Raw genomic sequence first — 26,564 nt, 5'->3', positions numbered from 1 at the left:
TCATTTAATGACTTACTTTAATGTTTCATATCTGATGTTTTTTTCAGTCTAGACTACGTGCACACATCGTTAAGTTGTAATATTATTATCTGTTGCTGGGTGGGACGATCATTTGATAATAGTAGGATGAGTCATGACATAAAAAGAGAAACATCTTTATCTAAAAAATTGTCACGTTCTTTCAGATCGTGAAAGTGGGTAAGAACTAAAATGAAAACGTATCCATAATCCTTTAATTTCTCTTTGCATCTTGGTATGTTGCAAATCACAAAGATCCACTTATGAGACGGGTAATTCTGTCAAAAAAAAAAACCCATTAAAAGACAAGACAAAAGGAAATCCATTAGGAGCTTTTTGTGTGCAACATGTTATGCAGTCATGCTGCATAACATGTCAAAAGAGATGCTCTGATAAAACGAGACCAGCATTCACCGTGTGGAAAAATAAGACATTACCTTACCTGAGAAACATGGCGGCAGCGGCATCATCCAGAGTAGATCACTTTCTTTAGCAGGAACAAGGAGGCTGGAGAGATTTATCATGAACATAGATGGAGTTAAGTACACGACAGTGCAAAAGACAACCATTGTTATACAGTCAGAACCACCAAGGAATATCCATGTGCTAGATTGGCCCAGTCAAAGTCCAATTGAGAATCTACGGCCAGACTTAATGATTTCTGTAGACTCTCAGGATGCTCTACTGCCCTAAAGTATTGCTTTGGTGTTTCAAAATGCTCAACTGCTAAGAGATGTAGCATTTTGTGACTTACTTAGCAGCAACGTTTATAAAAACCTTTCACTGACAAGTCAAACTTCAAAACGTTTAACATTTTATTTTGTGTTCGTTTTGTTTTGATGGAGCTCATTTGCATTTTACACAGAGGAGTTCATAACATCCTTTGAGTCTAGGAGATCTGACATGTGAAGGAATAATTTTTATTTCATTCCAAGCTGTAAAATAAACACCTTTTGGATGTTTAAAAGTGTCATTGGTTTGTTTGCCTGAGCTTCAGAAATGCCGTGCAATTTTCTAACGTTTGTGTTAAAAGATGCATCAATCTTGATCTGAACCCACAGTTTCCTCTTTATGAGTTCCTCTTAACCACCAATTTTTATCTTATAGTAGTTTTGCAATTTAAAGAAGAAGGCTTCTGGATTTATTTCTTAGATATGCATGCTATGAAAAATTGTGACATTTTTCAATGATGCTTATTTACAGTCATGAGAGACCAAGTGACATGTAGGAGTTAAAAAAATACAAAACAAAGCTCTAAAAATAAGACAAGCACTTTCCCTGTAAGTCATTTAGACTCTTGGAGTATTATTATTTAGTTTTGGATGATTTCTGGGTCAGGGTTGTAACTCTGGTTAAATACCAACAGAAGCTCCTCTGAAATGTAAAATCAGATTACAAGTCAGGAAGTGAGCAAAAAAACATAAACTTCTCTTTAACTGACGTTTCCTAGAAAACTGAAGCTTGCTCTTCTTGGGTGTCAGAATATCCTCTGACCGCCATGATATCTGGAGCCTGTCAGAGCCTCCATCGCCTCTCAGCTAACTTTGAACAGGAAGTCAGAGGAAATGTTTGGAGGAAGTGGGCTGCGACGCTACATGGGCTGCAGCTTCTGGTCTATTGTTTCATTGCTGCGTACGTCCCAACATTGTCGAATTTTTTAAGCTTGAGCAGCAACAGCTGAATTGCAAAGAAACATCTGTGCTGCCTTACCTTTGTCTTGTGGGACGTGTTTATTTCTGATCAAATATCTCAACTATTTATTAAAAATAAGCTGCTGCTGAAAGTCACGATGTTGCTAAATTGTTAAATTAGGGATTGAAATCCACAGGGTTGAAGCTAATGAGAATATGAGGCTTTGTCTTTCAAGAAACTAAAGCGGCATCGCAAACATTTCCTCTGCTTTTGATTTGTTTTTATAATAAAATATTTCAGATTTAACTACTTTTTTTATCAGACAAGAATATCCAGAGTAAAACACAAAGCACAAATATATTTTTGCTAAAGCTGTAGAGACCCGGCAGTGAACAACCCAATAAAGAACAGCCCCGCAGTTAAGTTTATCTTCAGAGGTTTCTTGCGAGAACGTAGAAGTAATTTTTAGCCAGAGCTGATATGGAAAGTGTTGATAATGGCTTTATCTAAAATGAGTACATCCAGGAAGCCCAAACTACTCATAGTACACGCTTGTATTTTTGTAACATGTTGAAAATATTCTTCATTTTCAACATCAGTTGAATGTCACTAAAATTAAGAGGAGCCCCACTTTTGTTTGGGATTACTTTTTGTAGGAACTGGTTTTTAATTGAACGTAAAATATTTTATGATTTGCTTTATTAAGCCACTGTGGTGCAAGTAAAAACCGCCAGACAAGCAGTTAGTTTGTTCAAAACACTTCAAGGAAAGAGAGAAAAAATTGTATAATGACAGTAAAAATAGTTACAAGAACCATTTTACTAAATTGTCCAGCAACTTGCTTATATAAAAAATATAAACAAATTTTAAAAAAGTAAATTGATTGAAAACAAAGCATAAAAAGGGGGTGATATCAGAAAAACCTGCACTAATAAAACCCATTTTTCCAACATAAAGGACAAAACTTAATTTTTACAGCACTGTATTCACATTTTATCCTAAAATAACTTGAAAAAAACAAGTATTTTCACTTATTGTAGCCAAGAAGCCACCTCTGTTGCTACTGAAGCTCTGAAAAGCCACTAAACGTTCCCGACCTGTCCGCTCCCCTTTCACCTACAGCGGCGCAATGAAGGCCACAATAAGTTGGGTGGTGCTTCTGCGAAATGGGAAGGACAGGAAATAGTGCTGCTGATGAGAGCAGGGGAGCCAGGATGGTTTGACCTGCCTGAAAGAAACGTAAAGTCGTTTAGTTTTGTCTCTTTCAGGCCTGAGAACAAACCTAACATTTTTATCCACATTCTGTTTTGCAGAGACGCAGAACCAGTGGAGGATGAGAGCCCACCTGAGCAGGATCCAAAGGACCAAGTGCAGGAGGACGAGGAGGCACCGATGAGGAGCGAAGATGGGGAATCCCCTTGGTTCATCCCAGTGGAAGAAGGCTCTGGTTTTGAAGGTTCTGCAGCAGACTACTCGTCTTTCGCTGATGCATCCAGAGCGGCTGAAAGTGAGACGGGCTCCGGTGAATCCTAGACAGACTCTGTTCAACCCAAATGTATTTTATTTCTGTAAAGGTTTCGATTACTTCCCGTCACAATGACACATTTTTTGTTCCAGAAGTTATTGCGACAAATAATAATAATATTAATTTGATACCATTTTTAAGTAATCTGATGGCACAATAATAATGTAATAACACGTAATAATAACAAGACCAATAATTCTAATGATTATTTAAAACAGGGACTGTTTAATTTACTTTTCTGAATATTTTTACTGTTTACTTTTACTTGAGTAACTTTATTATGAAGTATCTTTACTCTCACTAGAGTAAAGTTTTGGACAATCTACCCATTGAATGTGAAGCAAAGATGTTTTATGCAAAAATTCACCAGACACACACCTGTAGTTTTTAGAGTTTCACAAGATTTTTATTGAAAGAAACTGATCTGGAAAAAATATATAATTTGCCTGATTTTGTTATTTTCTGTTACAATCCAAAATTATTGTCGTTTTTTTTGTCATCATGATTTTGATCTGTCTGATTATGTAATTTTTAAATATTAAATAATAATTTGATCAGTTACTCAGTACTTTCTACCAATACATTTTTATTCTTACTTGAGTAATTTCTTGATTGGATATTTTTTTTTACTTGAGTAAAACTATGTTGAAGTGCTACTTTTCTTTTTGAGTAAATTTTTTTGGTTTCTCTGCCAGCCTCTGATGTGTTTATCTTCTTGTATTTGTAGTTGAAAACCTGAGGGGCATGAAGAGGTTGTTCCCTGGCAGTTTTCTTGTTGAAGAGGCAAAGCCGACAGAGCAGGACCTGGAAGACGACAGCCTGCTGGAAATATAGACGGAAAAGGAAAGTCAGCCATTGTAACTCCTCAGCTAGATAGAAAAAGTAACAGAAGATCACCACCTGCTGGAGGGAGGCGGAACTCGCAGAGTCCAAATGGATTATTTCAGTATAAGATTATTTTTATTATCATGAGAATTTATTTTCTTTGCTAAAAAAAAATGGCTGCTGGGTTTTTTTTTTGTTTTGTTTTTTAAAGAAGCCAATATAGTCTACAAGTCAGTGTGAATTTGATAAAGTCTAAGCTGTGCTTCGTTAGTATTTTTGCATTTCTGTGAAAAACGAAAGAATTTACCAATGCTTTGTAATGTAAATAATACCAGCATTTAAATCATGATAACGCTAGTGCAATAACATGATACTTTCTTCACTCCATTGCACATTTTCAGGCCGTCTTTGGAATAACAGTCCACAGTGAAAACTTATTTATTTCATTTTTTCACCCCAATCAGGACGGCATTTCAAAATATTCAGAGTGAGCAAATCCTGTGGACACAAAGCCCTAAGAGAAAATTAAAAGGGTTTACGATGTAAACGAGCTTGAAATTTATACAATAAATATGCCTACATCTCAGCAATGATCTGTATATTGTTTCCATTTATTTCACATTGCTTAATGTGCATTTGACATATTTCAATCAATAAGCAATTCAATAAAATCTGCTTAAAACTGCGTAACGTCTTTTTTTATAACAAGGTGGTTTCTATAATTTCTTCAGTGCATCTCTTCAGTTAGGTTTTACACAGCTGAATCAAAACATAATGAATAGTGGATTGGAAAGGTTTGTGGGAACTTTCTGATTCTTGAAACCTTATTGTTCAGATGGATAATTTGTAGATTTTATTGATGTGCAAGGTATTTGTGGTTAACACTGTGAAAGATCATTTTAGGATTTGGGATTAAACTATAAAAAGTTTTGATATACCATTAGTTATTTATAGATGAGGTGGTGTTTCCTGTAATCCACACCGGGTTCCTATTAATATAGAATTTGGCAAGTTTCTCAGTTTCAGCTCTTCCATTAAATTCCACATAATAGAAATTAAACTTTTTTCTTGTGGAGTTCCTGCACCAGTTAATTTAGTTAATTTAATTTCCATCACTTCAAAAGGTTTCTCATTACTTGAATGAAGAACTGGATAGTAACTAGTTACACTTACTCTGAGTAATTTAAAAAAAACAATTTACTTTTATGAGTATTTTTAGCTTTTACTTGAATTGTTCTATTATAAAGTATTGTTGGTCTTACTTGAGTAAAATTTTTGGATTTTCTACCCAATGTGAGTAACTTCACTAAATAAAAAACAAACATGTTTTTACCAAAAAAAATCACCAGACACACACCTTCAGTTTGTTTCAAAAGTTATTTATTGAAAGAAACTGATTTGGGTAAAAATTATTTTGCCGGATTTAGTTATTTTGTGTTATTTATACAAATTATTGTAATTCTAGTCCTTAAAATACCAAAATTTCCACTTAACTTCAGATTTTGGCCCATCTGATCATGTAATTTTTAAATATTACAATATTTATATTATTAACATTAACAAATACCTTTTTACTCTAACTTGAGTAATTTCTTGGAACTTTTTACTTTTACCTGAGTAAAAATATGTCGAAGTAGTGCTACTCTTGTACAACGTTATCTGAGATTTTTTTTTTTTTTTTTTTTTTTTTTTTTTAACTTTATTTAAATGAAATTAGTATACCAACGTTATCTGAGATGTTTGGTGTTTTCGGCTTCCACTGGCTCCGCCCACATCCACACAACGCAGGTCACGTGACGGGAAACCTGTTACTACGCCAACCGCCCCCCTCCCTTCCTTCCCTTGCAGACCGTCAGGCTAAACGGAGGGAGGCTAGCTGTTAGCTTCAACTGGCAAGACGGCGAGATGGTGAGTATAAAACCAAGACATAGCTGACAATACATTGAAGTTATGTTACTTTTAAATAAAGATTAAAAACACATTAACACCGCATGGGCCTGTGAAGTGAACTGGACAGCAGAAATAAAAGTCTGTCAGGGATAATCTTTCAGGATTGGGCTAATTAGCATCAGTATTAAGCCGTTTTTCTGACATGTTTTAGCTTTCTAACTACTCAACAGCTTTTTAAAACGGTCCGTTCAACCATTAATGTTTAGTAGCTTTATTAATGCGTGCTTAATTTGAATGTAGGTGCAGCAAGTGAGTTTTGGTAATGTGCCCTGGTTAGCTCTGGAATGTGAAGTTGAAATGTCACATGCACTCTGAACAACTGCAGCAGCCCTTTAAATTCCTTACAATAAATCAATCATCTCTGTCGATCATGAAGAAATTTGCTTGTGTTGTGAGTTCTCAGTGGCTGCACTGTAAAGTTTTCCTGTTCACCTCATTGATTCCTCCTGACTGTCATCCTGATGACTGAGCTCATTCTTCAACATCTTCAGCTCCTGCATGCTGCAGCATGTGTCAATGCAGCTGGTGAGGATTGGGGATGTTGTGGCAACATCAAAGGCTGCTATTGTCCTTCAGTCTGGGTTAGCAGTTTGGGGAATTTGACTTTAAAGCACAGAAACTTATTATTCCCACATCCCACAGTAATATAGTGTGTAAACAAATCCTCCTGCTATAGGTGTAAGCCCTACAAATGCTGAAAAAGGCACACTGTGCATTTAAGAAGCCGAAAACTGTAATTACAAATACTGTTTCTTCACAGTTTTGGTGTTGGAACAATATCTGCAGCGCATCTCTTATGTATTGCGTTTTCTTTGTTTCCAGAGTTTCCTGGGAGGATTGTTTGGTCCAGTATGTGAGATAGATGTGGTGCTGAATGATGCAGAGAACAGAAAAACCGCAGAGTTAAAGACAGAAGATGGAAAAGTGGAGAAACACTACCTATTCTATGATGGAGAGTCGGTGTCTGGAAAGGTAATCATGGTTCTTGTGAGCAAAATTCATCCCCATTTTGTATTTATGTATTATCACTTCATACTTGTAAAAAATAATATTGCAATATTTTGTAAAAAAAAAAAACAACAAAAAAAAAAACCTGTTGTTGCGACTGGAGTTATGTTTTTTCAGGAATTAAAAATGCTAAATATTTTGTAGTTATGGTCTCTTTTAAGTCATGAAATCAAATTAAATTAATAAATAAAACTGTAGAGGTACAATGATGAAGGTGAAAAATGCAGTGAAACGCCCTAAAAGCAAAAAACTGTGATTGAAAAGAGACAGAATATAATCAAATCTCACTGTAAAAACAACATGAAAATGTGGCTACATGGTCAAAGGTTAAAGGTGGCTACATAATGCCTCCTGATGTTTATACAGGGTCAAAGGTATTTGGGTTCGATCTTTTAAATTCAGTTAATTTACATACCACATATTTACCACAAGTGTCACATCCAAGCCTGAAATTCAACTGTTTTATTTAGGATTTACTTTATTTGGACCTTTTGGCTGGAAAAAGTTTTTTTTTTCTTTAATGTAATTTTACAACCAACCTTAAATGGACTAGCGTTATAGAATTGTTCATAAACTACGACGTTTATTTGAAGATTTTAAAAATAAAGGGTTTGGTTGATTTTAATCAGCAGTAAACTGTCCTTACAGACACATAATCGGTGTAAGGCATTTAAAGCTTTAAATTCTGATACAAATGCCTTAGTTTATTTTTTAGGCCAGTTTTAACTTCATGTTTATAACCAGAGTAAGAAAATATTTTAGTTGCTTGATTTTTTTTTTTTCCTTATATATAATTTATTTCATTTTTATGGTCAGTGCTTGTGTTCTGTCATCTCTAATATTTAATCTTTATCAGTGATTCTTTATGTTGTTTTAGAAGAAAAACACAAATGGATCATTTCAGATAATTTGTTGAATTGTTGTGATTTTAAATTGTGAACTTAATGCTAAACAATCAGTGCACAATAAAAAAATTTTCCCTTTGGTGTGTCCAACACTTCTGGAATAGGAAAACGGCAGCCAACACTGGCAGCGTGTAGCTATTAATAAACGTTGACACAATTAATTTTCCCTCTGCAGGTGAATCTAAATGTGAAGCAGGGAGGGAAGAGGCTGGAGCATCAGGGGATCCGCATCGAGTTTGTCGGACAGATAGGTGAGCAGCTGGGACTGATTTATAATTCACATCATGCTGCTGCTGGTTTACTGTGATCTGGATGAGATGTAAGGTTTAGACTTCATTCTTGACCTGTGCTGCTGCGTTGGTTCACATGTCGTCATGTGGACAAAAGGTTTATGAAGGCATGTGGTCGTCATGTGCCGTCCTGTTAAATCCTCCTCACTCTGTGCACTAACACTCAGAGTAGATTACACTGAATCTGAACACTAAATATTGATGTAATGCTAATTTAAGTTATTTTTTTTCATTGTCCTGTATATCATAGTTGTACGCGATGCATCCTTTGTCAGCCTTGTTTTGAATTAAGCCATATTTTCTCCATGTTGGCAGGAGGAATTGTTTCATTATGGTTTGCTCCTAGTTGTATTGGCTCAGGTTGCAGACATTTCCCGTCTGTTTTGTGTGTTTATCAGACAGCTAAAGCATTACACATGTGATCCACATTTACAGCAGTGCAACAGATAAGTTTGCAACAGGAGGCTCTCAGCACAGTAAGGTTGTAAAATATTTTCAGTGAACAAACAATTAAGGTGTGGAGAAGCTAACCGCAGTCAAGATAATAGGATAAATCTTGCTAATTTCAACCAACGAATGTATAAGATTACTTAATTTAAGTTGTAAATGTATACAAAACATTTGGAAAACTTCATTAAAAAAAAGCCATGTTTGACACAATTGTTCACTCTTAGAGGTGATTCTCTCTGACCAGCTTTATTCTTCCCTACAGCAGAGAATTAAAACTAATGAAGTTAAACTATAAACACATCAAATGTAAGCAATAATCAATCACTAATTGTCCTTTCTCCGTTGTCTCAGAGCTGTTCTCTGATAAGAGCAACACCCATGAGTTTGTGGACTTGGTGAAAGAGCTGGCCTTGCCTGGAGAGCTAACCCAGAACAGAAGCTACGACTTTGAGTTCATGCAGGTGGAGAAGCCTTATGAGTCCTACACCGGAGCAAACGTCAGGCTAAGGTGCACCAGCAACACCTGGGCTGTAGCTCATATTTTTACTGTTGTGCATTTTTTATTTTTGCAGGTATGCGAATGTAAAACTACCCAGCTCAACCTGCTGGGTGCAGACAGTTTGTAGGAACATTGTTCAAGGTTAACGTGCTGCGTTGCCCTGCTGAAAGGCAGCAGGGGGAGGTGGCTGCTCAAAGGACCAGTAAATATTGGTGTGATTTATACTGGGATATAAAAGGATAGCTCTGTGTGTTTTTCATTCTGGCTCAACAGATTTGAAATAGTTACTAGGACTGAATTATAGTGTTGTGAAAATAGTTCCTTATGGGAGGCAGAGATGATTTGCATTATTATAAATGCAACTTTCTTTTAGTTGTTTTTTGTTTTTTTCATCACTAAGGAGAAATGGTTGTGATGAGGATTGTGATTTATCTTAAAAATAAGAATCTTACTGATTTCTGCAACCTCCAAACCTGGATAAGTGTTTGGGATCATTTTTATTATTGAAAATATGATTGAATGCAGTTATTGTGCTGTTGAATGAAACTGTTTTGCTGAAGTAACCTGTTTCATAATGTGTAAATTTTACTTGCAAAAAAATGTTCTTGGGGCTCAGCTTGTCGGAATTACCCAAAAAAGCAGTGTGAGGAATCTCTAAATATTTTTTTTTATCCTCACTTTGATTGTTATTACTACAAATACAAAAAAATATTGCAGTGGACAGAGGATAAAATCAATCGAAACTATAAACTCTATGTACATATTACAGTTAGGGATGTCATACCTGCTTCTACATTCATGAATTTACTTTAATCTTGTTTAGTAAAGATTTAGGATGTTGAGGTTTAACGTTTTGTTGTGTTTTTCTCACAGATATTTCCTCCGGGTGACAATAGTCCGCCGTCTGTCTGACTTAATAAAGGAATACGAGTTAATTGTTCACCAGCTGGCCACTTATCCAGACGTAAACAACTCCATCAAGATGGAGGTCGGCATCGAGGACTGTCTTCACATCGAGTTTGAATACAACAAATCCAAGTAAGAAAGATGACTTAATGTTTCAGCTTTCTAATAAAACATCCTTATTTTTCCATTGAGTTTGAGGATTTTGCTTTGCTTTGTCGGCTAGATACCACCTGAAGGACGTGATAGTTGGGAAGATTTACTTCCTCCTGGTCAGGATTAAAATCCAGCACATGGAGCTGCAGCTCATCAAGAAGGAGGTAACAGGCATAGGTATGAATCCAGAACAGCAGCACGTAAAAAACAAAATAAATTCAATCGAAGCACAGCAATTAATACCAAGACTTAATTAGTTAGCTTGTTTTTTGTCTCTTTCAGGTCCGAGCACTACAACCGAGACGGAAACGGTTGCAAAGTACGAGATCATGGACGGCGCTCCAGTTAAAGGAGAATCGATCCCAATCAGACTTTTCCTGGCAGGTAAGTCCTTGCTTCTTCCAAAGCATGTGATGTTCTGCATTGAAAGCTGTGTTGCAACTATAAATCACCGTACTTATGGTGTTGGCTTATCGCTGGCTCTGCTTTTACCAGGATATGACTTAACGGCCACCATGAGGGACGTTAATAAGAAGTTCTCTGTTCGCTACTTTCTCAACCTGGTGCTGGTGGATGAGGAGGACAGGAGATACTTCAAACAACAGGTAATTCACATGGATACACAATTTTTCATACTCAGAAATAAGCAAAGACCAAAGGCTGACTTTTAATATTTGGACATAAATTTTGAGTTTTTTAGCCTAACCAATGCTGCAAAAAAAAAAAAAATGCTGTTTTCATACTTTATTTAAAAGGTTAATTGTTCAGATTTCAAATAAAACAAATGACACTCCTCAGTTTTACATCAGTTTTGGAGAAATGTCCTAATGTTTTACTTTTCAAACTGCGCCATATTGCACAGGGTGTTTTGTTAATCCTTGTCTTAACGTATTTTAAGTTTGTGAGAATCATTTGACTTTTATTTCTTATCATGTGATGATTTGGTACATCATATAATTACTCAGAAAACACTGATTTCTGTGTAAAACAAGCAAATTATAATTGGATACACAAGAGTTCATGAGTTCATGTCAACAAACTGCAACATTAACATTGTTGGAGATGAAGTTTGAGGAGATTTCTTCTTCAACTGTTAAAGGACATTTATATATATATATATTTTGCATTTTTACTTCTTTTGAATTGTGTTCAGGCTTGTTGGTTATAGTTGTACTAGTTTCCATGTCCAAAGTGGAGAAATCTGTTTAAAAAAATTTGCTGAAGGCAGCTGAGAACAAAGTTGCCAAAGAGTGACGTTGGGATCCCTGAACTCCAGCATGAATGCGTCACATAATGTCTGTTCAAGATAAAAGTCGTGCTAGAAAATTCTCCTGCTTCAATTTGAGTTTATAAAGTGAGGATTCATGTGGTGATTTAATCCAATGATGAAGAGGAAGTCAGGAGAGCAACAGCTGGGAGGCGTAACTAACCAGAAACTTCTGGACGGATTTAAAAATTCTCTTTTGAGAGACCAGGCTGACTTTTTTTATGTGACCAAAAAAAGTCACTTGTAGCACTAAAATTCTTGTGTCTTATTGGTAGACATTGTAATGTTTACTCCAGTTCTGACCAGCATTCTAACACCAGCTCTCCCTTTTCTCTGACTTAATGCGTCACCTGGATACTTTGTATTAGTGTCTCATCTCTCCACATAATCAATCTTTGCTTTACAGGTTAGGGTTTATCAACATTACAGTAATATTACTATAACGTCAAAACGTTATAATTACATACTTTAAATCTTTCTACAGATAGTTTTCTACACACAAAGCAGATGGAAAGGAAGTTAAATTACTTGGTGGCAGATGGAGTCACAGATTCTCAGATTTTTGTGCAGCTTGTCTTTGTCTTCTGCTTCTCAGTTTTAAGTTTAGTTTTTTTAACTTTAAACTTTTAGGGTTTAATCTAAAAAATTATCATCAGTTCGATTCTGTTTACAAAAATTATTAAATTTCAAATTGAAACAGTTTTTTTTTAAACAGTGTTGTCTCTGATCATTACTGCAGATTTTTCTTGATATGCAAATAAAAATCATAAAACTTTTACAACAATCATACAAATTCTTCAGAATCAATTGATCTTAGCTGTTAGCCTAGCTAAACTTGAGATCTGTTATTTCTTAGAGTGGCACTACAGGTGCAGCAGCACCTTGAATACAATTAAAAGCGTTTCTTTTGACTTTTCAGCTGCAGTATTTTTGCTTTTTTCACGTTTTAAATACATTTTTTTTAACCTGATTCTGTGTGGTGAAACTGTGCACCAGTAACTCTGCCCTCTACTTTTGTGTGTAGGAGATTGTTTTGTGGAGAAAAGCTCCAGAGAAGATGAGGAAAAGAAACTTCCACCAGCGCTACGAGTCGCCCGAGCCCAGAAGCCAGCCGGTTTCCGCAGAGCAGCCGGAGATGTGAAGGTCACACCCGAGAAAAACTGAAAACTCACGCAAACGCATCACAGCTCCTTCCTGCAGAACAGCCAGAGGTGTGAGGGCTGAACCTGCTCTCTCCATGGACTGAGAAATGTCTGTCAACACAAATACACATTAGTAATCCTCAGACTTCCCTTTTCCCCCCCACAAACCCTGCTCACCACTTCACAGCTTGGGATGTGAGCTGCCACCATCGCACTCTCTACTAGAGCTGAAACACACAATCCGATGCACACAAATGCAACGACACAAGTCTGCTGTCGAATGTTAAAGCTAACGTGAAGAGCAGCCCAATTAGAACAGACGGCCGAGTTAATTCTGGCTCCTCTGGACTATAAATACACAAAGCAAGCACACATACATGAAGCCATACAGTCTCAGTCTGCTGAATGCAAAAAGAAAGAGGAAGAGAAAATGGCTACAGACCACTGCAGCACTTCTTCCGAATCAAGAGCTTCTGGACTTTCTCTCACACGTTTCTGCACACTTTACCTAAAAGTAACGCTTCGTAGAGTCTGCATGAGCTGCTCTGAGAATGAAAGGCTTCAAAGACCGGACGAGGCAACAATTACGCTCTGTATTTATGTACACTACCCGACTGTGAGCTGCTGCTCTCTGAGCTGGAGAGTCAAGGATGTCATAGTGGAGCTGGTTTATTTCTACAAAGATGTTACAGCGGTTTACAGAAGTTCTGCTTTAATTGGGGAGTCAAGTGCAATAAGTGTCCACAACGACATAAAACCCACACTATAGTTCTCACTTAAGGAAAAGCATAACTCCACCTTAATGTGACTGCGGTTGCCGTTCAGGGCTTCATATCTTTTTAAAATGAATTATCTTAAGGTGATTTATTTAGGTCAAATAATCTGCAGGTTTTTTTGTTTGACTGTCAAAAAGCACTACAGATATCGAAGAGAAAGCATTTTACTCTTGCTAAGATCGATTCATATGTCTCTAAAAAGTGTGTGTCAGGCTGTAACAGGAACTTGTGTAAGTTAATTTAAAGGTCATGACATGTCAAAAGTCTTCGCACAACGTTGTCTTCGATCCTTCTCAGTTCTGTTTATGACTGAAATACTGTATATTTGCTGTGGTGGGATTGGTTTGCTCTTGTTGTTTAAAATGAAAAAGCATTTCAGGGTGTGTTTGGTGGATGATAAGGTTTTAATTTCATTGCTGAAATTCTGTAAATTCCTATTACGTAGAATGAAGGCATTCAGTGATCACAATGTGATATTTGTCCTTTGCATTCAGCTGACCAGTCCCTCAGTGTGAAACATTTTCCTTCTCATTTCAACAGCTCACAGATAGAAGTTGAAGCATCTCTCCACTTTTACCTGGAAAACACGACTCTGTTGTTGCTGCATAGCTGCTAGCCAGAAGGATCAGCCTGTATATTTACTGATCTTGTTAGTCTTCAGGGGTTAAAGCTTTTTGAGCCCACTGGTTCGATATATCCAGAATGATATCGTAATAAACGGTTTATGGCTTCTGTTGTAACCACAGGAAGGGATGTGCTTTTCACATACTGTAAATGCAGCAATGTTCCACTGTGATGCTCAGACCTGTGGTTTAGGTCTTGCTTTAATGACACTGTTACCAGACCCATGTGATTTCTGCCTCCAGTTCTGATCTGTGGACAGTTTGCACTTTGCTCTTCAGTGCTGTACTTTGTGTTGAAGGGGCATGTTTCCTGAACATTATCATTACTTAAGGAACAACTTCACCTCAGATTTTCTGAGTCTTTTTTTCTTTTTCGCTACACATTTTAAGTCGGCTTTATATGTTTATTTATTTTTGCTTCTTATGTTTGGTGTTGCATTCTTTTTCAATTGGTTGGAACAGACAAATCTAAAGTTCAGGTTTTCACTGTCCTTATATTCTAGTTTTGATCATGTAATCTGTCTCTTATCTTGTGTGGAAACAGTGTAATTTATTTTTAAAAAATTGCTTTGTTTTTTTTCCTTTTGATCAGAATTTGTTGGGTTTTCTTTATGGACAAAAACACTTCAAAGCCAACAGTCTCTGCCTCTTTGTTTTCTGCATGTTTGTCTACTCATGTCATTGTGTGACAGTGTGTGGGATAATGCGTGTGTATATATTCTATACACCAAACTCAAATATATATAGCTAAAATCATGAATAAAGCAGATTTATACTGAACTTAGTTTGGAAAACTTTGTTTTCGTCTTTTTTGGCAGTCGAAAAATTTGGAAATGATTCAACTAATTTTAATACAAAAACTTATTTCCATCTATGTCCCGATGCTTTATATATATATATATATGTATATATATATGTATATATATATACATCAGTGACGTGCGGTCAGGGGAGGCAGGTGAGGCAGTGCCTCACCAGCCATCATGGAAAGAAAGAAAATATATAATCATAAAGTAATTTAAATTGTTATATTCATCCGGTGGTTTGTACTAAAAAATATTTATTTTTCATGTAGCTTCACCAATTTCGATTTTTATTTGTTCAAAATCGCTGAATTTTCTTATTTTCCCATTCAAATGCTTGGAAGCGATGCCGGTGAGGCAGCAGCGAGCTCTGCCTCACCTTGGATTGCGCAACCCCTGGCTCTGCGCTGGCTGCTAAGCGGAGAGAGCATGTTGCTGTACGGCGTCAATAAAATGGTTTAAACAAATTTAATATGTGAACTTATTTCCAATAATTTAGCTTATGTATATAATGTACAGTGCTTTTTGTCACCAACTGTGTTTGTGTAACGTGTTTCGTGTAATGAGCGATTATAAACGGCAGAGAACAGGTTCGAGGTGAGGCAGGCAGTTCTCTTGCCTCATGGCAGGGGGCGCTCGAGATCCCAGACGTTCGTCTTGTTCACTCCTCAACTGCCGAGTAAGTGACAGCGAGCTAGGCTAAACGATTCGGGAAGCAAGTCAAGTGCAGCGATAGATTATAATAGAGATAGTGATTTTTTTCCTCTCGCTTATCCCGACTTTCGACATGGATGACTACATTACAACACTAAAAAGTTTTCTCAAGTGGACTTTCAATCGAAGCAGGAGATAATATGTGTGTTTTGTGAGCTACAGTTTGTATGTGTAAGGATGCAGAAGTGAAACATAACCTGTAAACTGCTGTCAATCTATGCATCTATTTGCAAATCTGATTCTGATGACGTCAGTGCCTCACCAGCTATGAACCTCACCGCACGTCACTGATATACATATATATATATATATATATATGTGTATATATATATGTATATATATATATGTATATATGTATATATATGTATGTATATATATATGTATATATATATATATATATATATATATATATATATATATATATATATATATATATATATGTGTGTGTGTATGTGTGTCAAGTAGCCAGTCATAATTTGAAACTGACTTAAATTACAATTTTCCAACTTTTTGAATGTATTTTTTCTTTAAGTCTAAAAGTAAACAATTTAAGTACATACCTCATGTAGAATTAGAGAAGTTCGTCATCAATCGCCATTTTTCAGATTCAAGAAACTGAAACAAATTACTTTTAGAGCCAAAAGTACCACAATTCAATAAATACTTTCGATATTCATGTAATTAAATATATTATATAATTTTTATCTTAAGACTTAAGCTACGTATATATTTAAATGCGTAAATAACCGCACTTTAACTAAAACACATTTCCAATTCAATTAAAAAATTTATCCCAAAGGGAAATTAAATGTAACTCATAAATATCTATCGAGACCAGCTTCTTAGTTTGATAAGCGATCTTCGAGATCAGCTTTAAGGGTGTCTTTATATATGCCTCATTTGTGTATTTGTAAAATGCCCACCAACTGGCGTATTTTTAAATAAAATATAATTACGTAATATTATAATATTACGTTGAAATACTACGTTCTAAAATGTCGTTTTCTAAAACATAAAATAATTAAATTTTGTTGAAAGTTTTATACAGGCATATCTGTCGGCAGAGCGGTCCTGTACCACGCTGGTAATACCAGAAATGTGTTGACCGTCCTCTGCTAGGGCTTGTTGTGTGAGCTAAATATTTCGCGCAATTTAACAGTATGGAGCGGTAATAACAACTTCGAGAAAGGTCCAGAGAATCTGCCGGGGCTCCGTTACATATCCACCCGCAGTAATGTCAGCGAACCGCACCGTGTACTTTGTGTTTTCTCGGCTTCAACGCCTCTTCAACACCCGGACTGCTCACACCACCGCAGGCGGCTGCAGAGTGATTTCTGTTTCTAGGTTGTTGCTCCAGCACTCGCTGCCTGGTTCCGCGGTTTGCTGCAGAAATGTTTCCTCTAAAAGCGTCCCCCCCAAGGCTCCGGACACCTCGCTGTTTGTCCCTGTTTCGCTGAAGACAGACGACCCGACTGATGGGACAGTGGGAGCAGAACTGACGCAACCGCTGGACAAAAGTGATCCACAGTTTCTTCTTTGTTTTGGAGGGATACTCTGAGCGAATGTTGATTAACAACGGAGATAATTTGATTTAACTGGTGTTAATATGTGCTTTTATTCCTGGGATTTTCAGATGAGCTGCTGAAAGTCTTGAACAAGTTTTACAAAAGAAAAGAGATGCAAAAGTTGGCAGCAGACCACGGCCTGGATGGTGAGAATACAAACTGACTGATGTGATCCTCTAAGGATTTATATGCAGGTCTTTGAAAAAATGTTCAACCATTTAACCTGGAATATTTCATAACCTAATCCCGCTTTAAGCTTTTCCACAACTTTCTCACTGACCCGCCTGCTGTGTTCCTTGGTCTTCATGATGTTTGTTTACTAATGTTCTCAACAAAGCTATGATGTCCTCACAAAGTAGCTGCATATATATTTATGTTAATTAACACACAAGTGGACTCTATTTGCCAATTAGGTAGCTTCTAAAGACAAATGGTTGAACTGGAGTTTATTTACGGTCACAGTTTCGCCGTACTTTAGATATATCTTTCACATAAAATTCCACAATGAATTATGTGTTTATATTGTGCCAAAGTTAGATTTATTCCTTAATCCCCATGTAAGAAATTCAGTGTTTCAGCTGCACAAGCAGTAACAGGTAGCAATAAGTATGAACATTTTCTGGATGTGTGAATATCTTTGCACTTCACTTCATGTTGATATTCACGCAACTTCATTCACTTTTTGTGATCAAGTAATTTTTCTGCGAACAAACAGCTCGTCTGTTCCACCAAGCCTTCATCAGCTTCAGGAAGTACATTCTGGAGATGACGTCCCTCCCTGCTGATCTGCACATCATCCTCAGTGACATCTGCTGCAACGCAGGTGCACCACCTCAGGTTTCTACTGATTCATTAGAATAGCGTTTACATTTATTGCATCTCGTCTTCTTCTCGCCAGGTCATGTCGATGACATCTACCCATACTTTATGCGTCATGCCAAACAAATCTTCCCCATGCTGGACTGCATGGATGACCTGAGAAAGATATCCGACCTCAGAGTCCCAGCAAACTGGTAAACATTTCAGTTATCATTCCACACAAATCAGTGGTTTAATAATAATCGGCTAAACATCGGCATGAACAAATCATAGAGCGACAAGTGGCTCTTTTTGCTTTACACAATGTCTCTAAATGACTATGATGGAAGTTTTAGCTGCTTTTTAGTTTTTTATGGAATAATCGCATTGAATTTTTTTTCCAAAGAATGGCATATAAAGTAGCAGAAATATTTTTTCTAGTCGGCTGTTTGGTTTTTTACACACATTTCCACAAATATCAACATCCAACAGAAGGAAATGTATTTGTTGCTATTTTTTCCCCATTATCTTAAAACAGAAAAACAGAAATAATCGGCTGCTTTTTTTAAATGACCACATATTTCTTACAATATATATTTATTGAAACATGTTGATTTTTAAATGGTTATGTAACAACTGCACCCTTAATCAGGTTTTATTTTGCTGGACTTAGGATCAAAAATTACTCTTTGGACTTCAAAGGTTGCACATCCCTGATCTAGACCTAAATCCAAGAGAGGATTTTTGTCGAGGCCTGAAAATTTGAAGTCCACTGATCCTCTCCATCCAAACCAACTTAGTTTGAGGTATTTTCTAAAGAACAGCATATCTGAATGTCATCTGTAGATGTGCAAAATCCGTGGAAACTTATTCCACGGGCTTGCAGCTATAATTGCAGCAAAAGACTGTTCTGAAAAAAAGGTGGCTGAATAGAAATACATGCAACAAGCGCAGCACATTTTGGAAACCATGTATTATTTTTTTTCCACATCAAAATGATGCACTACTGCTTGGTTCATCACATCAAATCCCTGTAAAAGTTACACTAGTTAAAGAGCTGAAAGTTTTGTGTTTATACCAGGTACCCTGAGGCCAGAGCCATCCAGAGGAAGGTGATCTTTCACTCTGGACCCACTAACAGCGGGAAAACCTACCATGCCATCCAGCGCTACCTGGCGGCTAAGTCTGGGGTCTACTGTGGTCCCCTGAAACTTCTCGCCCACGAAATCTTTGAGAAGAGCAACAGCGCTGTGCGTCCATTTTTTTTTTTTTCCATCACAGTTGAAAAACTGTTGATCAGCCTCAGTCAGTCACATTTGTAGCGTTGGCTCCATTTCACATATACAATCTTAGTGGCAACATTTGGATTGGAGCTAAAATCTAAATGTTAACCCTAACACATGCAAACATCTCCAATTAGGAGATGTTTGCATGCATTGCATGTTCATTTAATGGATGTTACAACAACGTTTAGTAGTAGAACGATTCAAAACATTTTAGCTGTCTAGATCAAACAGTAATCTTTTGCATGTTTTTATGTTCCCATTTGAGTCTCTATGCCTCTAGAAAGAGTCCAAACACTTATAAAAACACTCTGTTATTTTCTGGCAATAAGTTAATGTCTTTTGGTGTCTGGAGAATGAACCATTTAAAAATCTTTCCCAACATAAAGACATAAATAATCAGCAGGCACTGTCTCGTTACCTAGTAACCCCGGCCGAGCCCAACTGGAGTTTCTAGGTTTTGTCTGCTAACTTGTTTTATTCGATCTTAACTTGTTCAAGGAAGTTTCACAGGTTGCCTTTAAAGCTTGCACAACAACTAAAGTGTCTCCAAGGAATATTTCAGCTTCCTTTGTATGCGTTTACATATTCTGACGGTGACATTTGACATTAACGGCTGTTCATGTTGGGTTGTGTGTCTGTGCTGCAGGGTGTACCGTGTGACCTGGTTACCGGGGAGGAGCGGACCTTCGTAGACCCAGAGGGCCGAGCAGCTGGACACGTGGCATGCACCATCGAGATGTGCAGCGTCAACACACCCTGTAAGTAGGTGTTGAAGGAGAATGTGATGATTTATTGTTTGATTATTGATTATTACTTAACTGTTAGGATTTTTGTTCTCCTTTTATTTTCTTCTATGACTGGGGGTTAAAAAAGTTTGTCTGATTTCTGTCTTTTAACCTTAAACAAGTAAGAAAAAATTGTAAAATGAAAGTAATTCATATTTTTCTTTTATTAAATTATTAATATTTAGTTTATAGCATCTGGTTTCCCTTGGGCTGATGTAATTATATCTGTAAACATTGTTTCTAACTATGGATTAACCTTTAAATAATGTCTTATTTTCTGCTCTGTAGATGAGGTGGCTGTGATCGATGAAATTCAGATGATCAGAGATTCCTCCAGAGGCTGGGCGTGGACCAGAGCTCTTCTCGGTTTGCAGCATTTAAACAGAAGCTAAACATTTCTACTCTCTCTCTCAAGCTGTGATTTGTCTCTGATCACCCTCTGTTATTTAAGTTCCCTTTGGGATCAGTAAAGTATTTTGAATTTTTGTTTGTGTAGGTTTGTGTGCCGAGGAGATCCACGTGTGTGGAGAAGCAGCAGCTGTGGACTTCATCCGGGAGTTGATGTTTACCACCGGAGAGGAGGTGGAGGTGAGACTGAAAGGGAAACTTCCTGACAATAAATCAGTAACAATATATTGTGATATAGTAATCGATATCAATAGATAGTGCATTTGATAGAATATTCAATATGTAGAATAGCATTCTGGGGGATGTAGGCTGTGGAAATGATATGCACAAAAAGGAACACATTGTTTTATTTCGCCAATTTATTTATATATTTATTTCATTTTTGGTTTATTTGTTTTACTTTGAAAATTGCAATACCTTCACACCAGCATTGTTAATGCCTATGCTTTTTCTTTATTTTTATCATAGTATTGTGATATTTGTCATTGTGTTTAAGATCCTCTATCTATGTTATTTGTTTTAAATAAATCAAAAACTATAAGAAAAAAAAAGGTTGACGGAATTAACTCACTCACTCTGGTTACCTAGCAACAACCTGCTGGGTAAAAAGAAGTTTCAAATCCCCCCCCCCCCCCCTCAACTTTGGTTACCTAGCAACAGCTTGAGTAACTGTTTCAGAAGCAGTTTAAGTTCAGCCACTTCGCCTCATAACCTCTTCAAATAAAAAAACAACAACAGTGTGGAGTGAAAAGAAGAAAGGTCGCAGCACTACTTTGGCACTATTTCAGATATTTAAAACATGAAAAGTGAATCATTAATTATCATCATTGCCAATAAACTGGTATGAAACACCTATATTGTGATACGTTTTCCAGCCGAATCGTCCAGCCTTATACTTCCTGGCGCTGGTTTTGACCCGTCGGTGTCGGTTTCACCGCCTGACCCTTCTTTCACGCCGTCCCGTCTCTCCGCAGGTCCACACCTACAAACGCCTGACTCCGTTCTCAGTCCTGGATCACGCTGTGGAGACGTTAGACAACCTGAGACCAGGAGACTGTATCGTGTGCTTCAGTAAAAACGACATCTACTCTTTAAACCGGCAGATCGAGGCCAGAGGGCAAGAATGTGCTGTAATTTATGGTAGTTTACCTCCAGGTGAGTGTGTTACTGAGGTACATATGAGCTGGTCAATATCTATCTATCTATCTAAAAGAAAACATACATTTCATTTGTTCATGTTAGTGTTTTAAATGTTTAAAAAGTCATCTGTCGGACGAAGGTATTTGTCTGTGGATATAAAATAAATTACCAAATAACCTCTTCATTTTTGGCATGCTGATTGTTGGTCATTTTTCTCCTTTTTTCTTTCTAGCATGTTGAAAACAAAAATATGACAAATAAACCACTGTTGTTTTAAATATTACAGGAAGCTTTGTGTGATTTCAAGTTATAAAATACTTCATATAAGATGGATCAAAAATACATAAACATGCATCAATTTATGTTGAATGCTGGCATCTTTATTGAAGAATTGAATGTGATAATAAGGTTTATTTCAGATTGTATTGAGTTAATTAATCCTTTAAAGACCCTGTGAACACTTTATTTAATGTGATGAAGTAATAAAATAGTAATTTTGTGTATCAGACTTTATATAGTTGATCAGTTCAGAGATGTAAAGTTTCAGAACAGCTTAAAAATGTTTGAAATGTACAAAATGATCTTTAAAGATGCCGTGTATTTGTGTAGAAATCAGTGGTATTGTTACTCCTACAATTGCATTTTATTTTTCTGTTTTCTGATTTGTTTGTTTGATGTTATTATAATTATTACGTGCTACATGTTTATGAACTTTCCTGTGAACTGCAGGCACTAAACTGTCGCAGGCCAAGAAGTTCAATGACCCTGACGACCCCTGTAAGATCCTGGTTGCTACAGATGCTATCGGCATGGGCCTCAACCTGTAAGTGACATATAATCAGTTTTGAACCATTAGTGTTTTTTTTTTTAATGCAAACAGAAAATTGCTTGCAGGAAACCAAAAGGAATTTCAATTACACCATCTGAGGTGTTTGTGATCTATTTAAATACAGTTGATTTGTATTTAAACAAATTTTTAGACAAAATCAACAACTGGAGTCAAAGTAAGGAAAACAAATCACCTTACTTTTTTGTGTTTTGTCTGTTTACCCTCCTTCGATGCTGTCCAGGAGTATAAAACGTATCATCTTTAACTCCCTGGTGAAGCCCAACATTAATGAGAAAGGAGAGAAGCAGATGGAGACCATCAGCACATCGCAGGCGCTGCAGATTGCAGGTCGAGCAGGGAGGTCCGTTTCGCTTCCGTTTGACTTTTTCCATCTTTTTGGACATCTGGAAAATGGCTCTCCTCTTCGTCGGGATGAACTTACTGTCTGTTTTCTCTCTGTTGCAGATTTTCCTCCGTATTTAAAGAGGGAGAGGTCACGACCATGCACCGAGACGACCTGCCTGTCCTGAAGGAAATCCTCAGTCATTCTGTTGATCCCATAGAGGTGGTTATTTCACACAATCACCAACAGTAGGGTCAGAGTGCATCACACCGTGACTCCATGTTTTAAAACCTTGTTTTTCTCAGACTGCAGGTCTCCATCCCACTGCAGAGCAGATAGAAATGTTTGCCTATCAGCTCCCTGATGCTACACTCTCCAACCTTATAGTGAGTAAAGCAATGAACCCAGTCCTGCTCTCACTTCTACATTTTGATATTTGAGAAGTTAAACTAATCACAGAAGTATTATAATATCTTATTAGCTGCAGTTTCTCTTAGTTTTCTCTAAATACCTACAATTTTACCTGGTCTAATACTAAAATAATTCACATTTATTTTCTTTTTTCTTTAAAATGCATCAAACTATAAACTCCATCCATCTTTGTTCTGCAGACAATAATCTGGTCTTTAATTTTCTTTTTTTAGTTCAATAAAAATCAGATAAATGTCACTTTTTCCCAAAAAAGAGGATGTTTTGTTTTTTTTTTGGTTTTTTTGGCTGCATTGTTTCCAAGTGTTAAAGTTCTTAGACTTAATAAAAACAGTCAGTGATCCGTTTGTCTTTATTAAAAACCAATAAAACATTTAAGTGAGACCTCTTACTGGAAGGATCAACTGGATCTGTCAGAACCAGATGCAGGTTTTACAGTAGCTGGAAGTTTTAACCTTCAAAATCTAAAACAAAAACAAAAAACAGCTCAGGTAAAATAACACAGGTGCCACAACAACCAACATTTTTAGATAAAGTCAGAGTCGTTCCTGTAGCCTTTGGTCCCTCAAAGTGCTGCTCAGAATATAAAATCACCTTTAATTTAAGCAATAAAATATAAAGTTCAGAAGCTAAAATAAATATAATTTGCCAAGTGTTAGCTGGAGTTCAAGTGGTTGCAATTTCTACTTCATCCCACTAGGTGTCAGTATATTGCCAACAGCAGCTGCTTTCAAATGTAAATAAGAAGTTTGAAGTTTTATTTTTTGTTTCCAAATTGCTTAGACCTGCTCTGGTTAAAAACAAAACTAGACAATTTTATCAAATAAAGTTTTCAAATAACAAATCTTTAGTCATTAAAAGCAAAATAATTGGGATTTAGCAAAACATTTGTTCAAGATTGATCATGTAAAATTATTCAACCTGGTTTAAAAAAGCTGTTATAAGGTCTGATCATTGCTAAGGAAATAGTTCCTCGATGCTTTAACACAGTTTTGTTTTGTGTCCTTGCTTTTCAGGACATATTCGTCAGCCTCTCTCAGGTGGACGGTCTGTATTTCGTCTGCAACATCGACGACTTCAAGTTTCTGGCTGACATGATTCAACATATTCCACTCAACCTGAGGTCGCGCTACGTCTTCTGTACTGCGCCCATTAATAAAAAGCAGCCTTTTGTCTGCACCTCCTTCTTAAAGGTAAGAGGAAAACCTTCACACGAGAGGAATGGATCAGATTCATGACGGTTATTGAGGAATATTAAACTGCATGTTGTAAAGTCAGTGCTTTTATAGTCGTAGTGCTAAAACTTTATGGTCCTATCATCCTGACAAATCTCCAAAATGAAAGTCTTGATTCAACCTTTGGGATTTGGAGCCCTGTTGCTGCTGTGTCATTACCAATCAGCGCAGAATAATTTAATAACTTCCTGTTGAAAAGAACAAACTGCATCTTTGATGACCTCCACTGCTTTGCCTTTCTCATTAAAAAACCTTGTTAACGTTGCAGTTTGCGCGTCAGTTCAGTCGAGACGAGCCTCTGACGTTTGACTGGGTCTGCCGCCACATCGGCTGGCCTCTGGCTGCACCCAGAAACATCAAGGACCTGGTCCACCTAGAAGCTGTGCATGACGTTCTGGATCTGTACCTCTGGTTAAGGTGATGCGCCTTCTTCTCACGGGTTTCTCTGCCTGGATTTAGCTTCTGAACGCTCACAGATCTAATCCTTTCTCTGGTTTTCCGTAGCTACCGTTTCATGGATATGTTTCCAGACACGGCCGCCATCCGAGGAATCCAGCAGGAACTGGACAACACCATCCAGCAGGGCGTCCGAAACATCACCCGTCTGATCCGGGCCAGTGACCCGAACCTCAGCGACCCGCCGGAGCAAAACGCTGCAGCTGCTGCCAGCAGCAGAAGCAGAAGCAGAGGTCAGAGAAGCCCGGCAGGGATGACGGAGAAATCTCTGGCGAGCCGCCTGGTGAAAGACGGACTGTTGACTCCTGATCTGCTCAAACAGCTGCAGAGGGAGTGGTCGAAGAGCCTGAGGCTGGAGGGCGGGGGTCAAAGTTTACTCGGTGAAGAGCTTAATAACAAGAGCATCAAAGGGAAAAGAAAGAACAAGAAATAAAAGACTCAGAACTGTTAAAAGTGAGCGGTTGCTAATCATGAATTACTGCTAATGGAGATGAAAATATGGCAGTTCCAAGTTTAGAAAAATACCTACAAAACCAGACTTTATTCCCAGATTCATTTGTTCTTTCTTTCCTTACTTTTCTTCTATCTATCCTTGTGTCCTACTTTTCATTCATTTCCGTCTTTCCTTCCGTGTCTTCCTTTCATTTTGTGTCTTTGTGTCATTTGGACTTACATTGCAAAAATGTGTTGGTCTAGTTCCTAGTGCAAATATCTCAGTACACTTGAAAAAAGACAAAACTAAGTGACTTTTCAGCAAGAAATGGAGGCTTATTTTAAGTAAATAATCCCTTATTATTGATGAAAATGTTTTAGTTTCATTGGCAGATTATTTGACAATAAAGTTTTCCTTGTTGTATGTTATCTGCTAACAGATAAGTAGCCTACTTACTTTTATAAAGCCTCAATATCTTGCTGAAAACGTACTTTTAAGTTAGTTTGTCTTATTGTAAGTGTGCTCAGAGATTAGCTCTAGAAACTAGACAAAATTACTTGGTTATTTTGTTTTTGAAGCGCAAGTAGAACTGGGAACTCTGGGAAGTTGAGTCTGGAAAACGCTGGAATTTATACATTAGCGATATGTGGGAACTCCGAATCAGGACTGAACCTGGACGGACGCAACAGCAGGTTTTTGTAGCGGGTCAAGAGTCGGGGATATTTATGGGCTGTTGAATATTTCCACACTATTTATTCGCTTAATATTCGCTACCAATGGGTGAACTCAAATGAATCCTGTTAACTCCCAGCTGCTGAGTTAATTTTGCAACCTGACTAACCTGAAATCCCAGAAAACAAACTTTCCTGTGTAGCTAAGGAAGGATTTTGTTGGAAAGCAAGAAATCAGTGGCATAAAAGTTGTTGCCTTTGAAATGTGGATTTCCTCCTGTTCGGTTTATTCATCACTGCAGATTGGTTTGAGCTAAAATAATGAGAGACTTTGTTTCATTGTAAAGGTGAAATTCTTTATTTTTCATGTCTGTACACATAAGCAGATATTTGCCAATAAAAATATTTTTAAAATATTTGCATTTTTCTAGGATATCACAATATGAATCTATCATCAATCCATGTTATTTCACTCATTTTTAAAAATATTTTAAATGATATTCTGAGGGAAATCGCTCCTTAAATTTGAATAAAGTTGCATCTAACGGGTGAAAACAATGCACCAATAAACTTTACTCCATTATGACAGTGAAACTACAGGAGGGATGGACCACGTGTGATGATGATGATGATGACGACGATGGGGGGGGATTGGCTTGTTAATCATTGAGTTAGTGCAGAGGTTGATCAGGACTCAGAA

General features: G+C 37.1%; 2 protein-coding genes across 2 annotated transcripts; both read left to right on the top strand.

Moving 5' to 3' along the window:
• Positions 1-5,802: 5,802 nt before the first annotated feature.
• vps26a (VPS26, retromer complex component A) lies at positions 5,803-14,753 on the top strand. Its single transcript, XM_044136586.1, has 9 exons — positions 5,803-5,908; positions 6,773-6,922; positions 8,039-8,114; positions 8,955-9,111; positions 9,976-10,140; positions 10,232-10,338; positions 10,444-10,545; positions 10,657-10,766; positions 12,453-14,753. The coding sequence occupies exons 1-9, from the start codon at positions 5,906-5,908 to the stop codon at positions 12,567-12,569; spliced, it is 987 nt and encodes a 328-aa protein (XP_043992521.1). The 5' UTR covers positions 5,803-5,905; the 3' UTR covers positions 12,570-14,753.
• Positions 14,754-16,533: 1,780 nt separating this feature from the next.
• On the top strand, positions 16,534-26,280 carry supv3l1 (SUV3-like helicase). Its single transcript, XM_044136574.1, has 16 exons — positions 16,534-17,003; positions 17,120-17,197; positions 17,767-17,874; positions 17,950-18,064; positions 18,931-19,099; positions 19,782-19,893; positions 20,209-20,286; positions 20,417-20,508; positions 21,303-21,483; positions 22,198-22,291; positions 22,539-22,658; positions 22,763-22,862; positions 22,946-23,026; positions 24,086-24,262; positions 24,573-24,721; positions 24,809-26,280. Exons 1-16 carry the CDS (start codon positions 16,721-16,723, stop codon positions 25,191-25,193), a joined length of 2,322 nt encoding a protein of 773 aa, XP_043992509.1. The 5' UTR covers positions 16,534-16,720; the 3' UTR covers positions 25,194-26,280.
• The last annotated feature ends 284 nt before the right edge of the window (positions 26,281-26,564 follow it).

This window comes from Gambusia affinis, linkage group LG02, assembly GCF_019740435.1.
Source record: "Gambusia affinis linkage group LG02, SWU_Gaff_1.0, whole genome shotgun sequence".
Lineage (NCBI taxonomy): Eukaryota > Metazoa > Chordata > Actinopteri > Cyprinodontiformes > Poeciliidae > Gambusia > Gambusia affinis.
The sequence above is the reverse complement of the archived record's forward strand: the minus strand, read 5'-3'. Positions and strand labels throughout refer to the sequence as shown.